Raw genomic sequence first — 518 nt, forward strand, 5'->3', positions numbered from 1 at the left:
GGAGAGAGGGGAGACCAGGGCCCTGTTCCCACGGGGAGACAGGGGGAAGAATGGCGGGCTGGAACAGACACAGAGACAGTCACAGCACCGAACCCTGGCCTACGTGCTCTGCAGGGTGAGCGGTTATTGTAAGGATGTGGTGCGATCACTCTGTTAATGAGGGTAAAGGGGTTTCTGACAAACACTGACCGCTAGCAGGAGTTGAGCCTGAATATACTCATCGATATCGTGTAATCCAGTAACTGCAACAGACAGAGAGAGAAAGACATTAAAATATAATCTGTAAGAGATCATATCACCATGGATACAGGGATAAACATACACCCATTCATTGGTCCCTCTGCACTGTCCCCCAGTCAAACATTCCCAGGGACAGGGACAGCACACGGTTAGATACAGAGTAAAGCTCCCTCTGTACCGTTTCCCCCCCCATCAAACACTCCCAGGGACAGGGACAGGGACAGCATGAGTTTAGATACAGAGTAAAGCTTCCTCTACACTGTCCCCCAATCAAACAC

The 518-nt window shown here is 50.6% G+C and overlaps 1 protein-coding gene across 1 annotated transcript in view; it reads right to left on the reverse strand.

The window, feature by feature from the left end:
- Positions 1 to 518, reverse strand: part of ftsj1 (FtsJ RNA 2'-O-methyltransferase 1) — a 39,882-nt gene that overhangs the window by 2,587 nt on the left and 36,777 nt on the right. Inside the window, 1 exon segment of the mRNA XM_048619834.1 lies at positions 186 to 242. Coding sequence (XP_048475791.1) covers positions 186 to 242 — 57 coding nt within the window.

Source organism: Rhincodon typus, chromosome 44, assembly GCF_021869965.1.
Source record: "Rhincodon typus isolate 14 chromosome 44, sRhiTyp1.1, whole genome shotgun sequence".
Lineage (NCBI taxonomy): Eukaryota > Metazoa > Chordata > Chondrichthyes > Orectolobiformes > Rhincodontidae > Rhincodon > Rhincodon typus.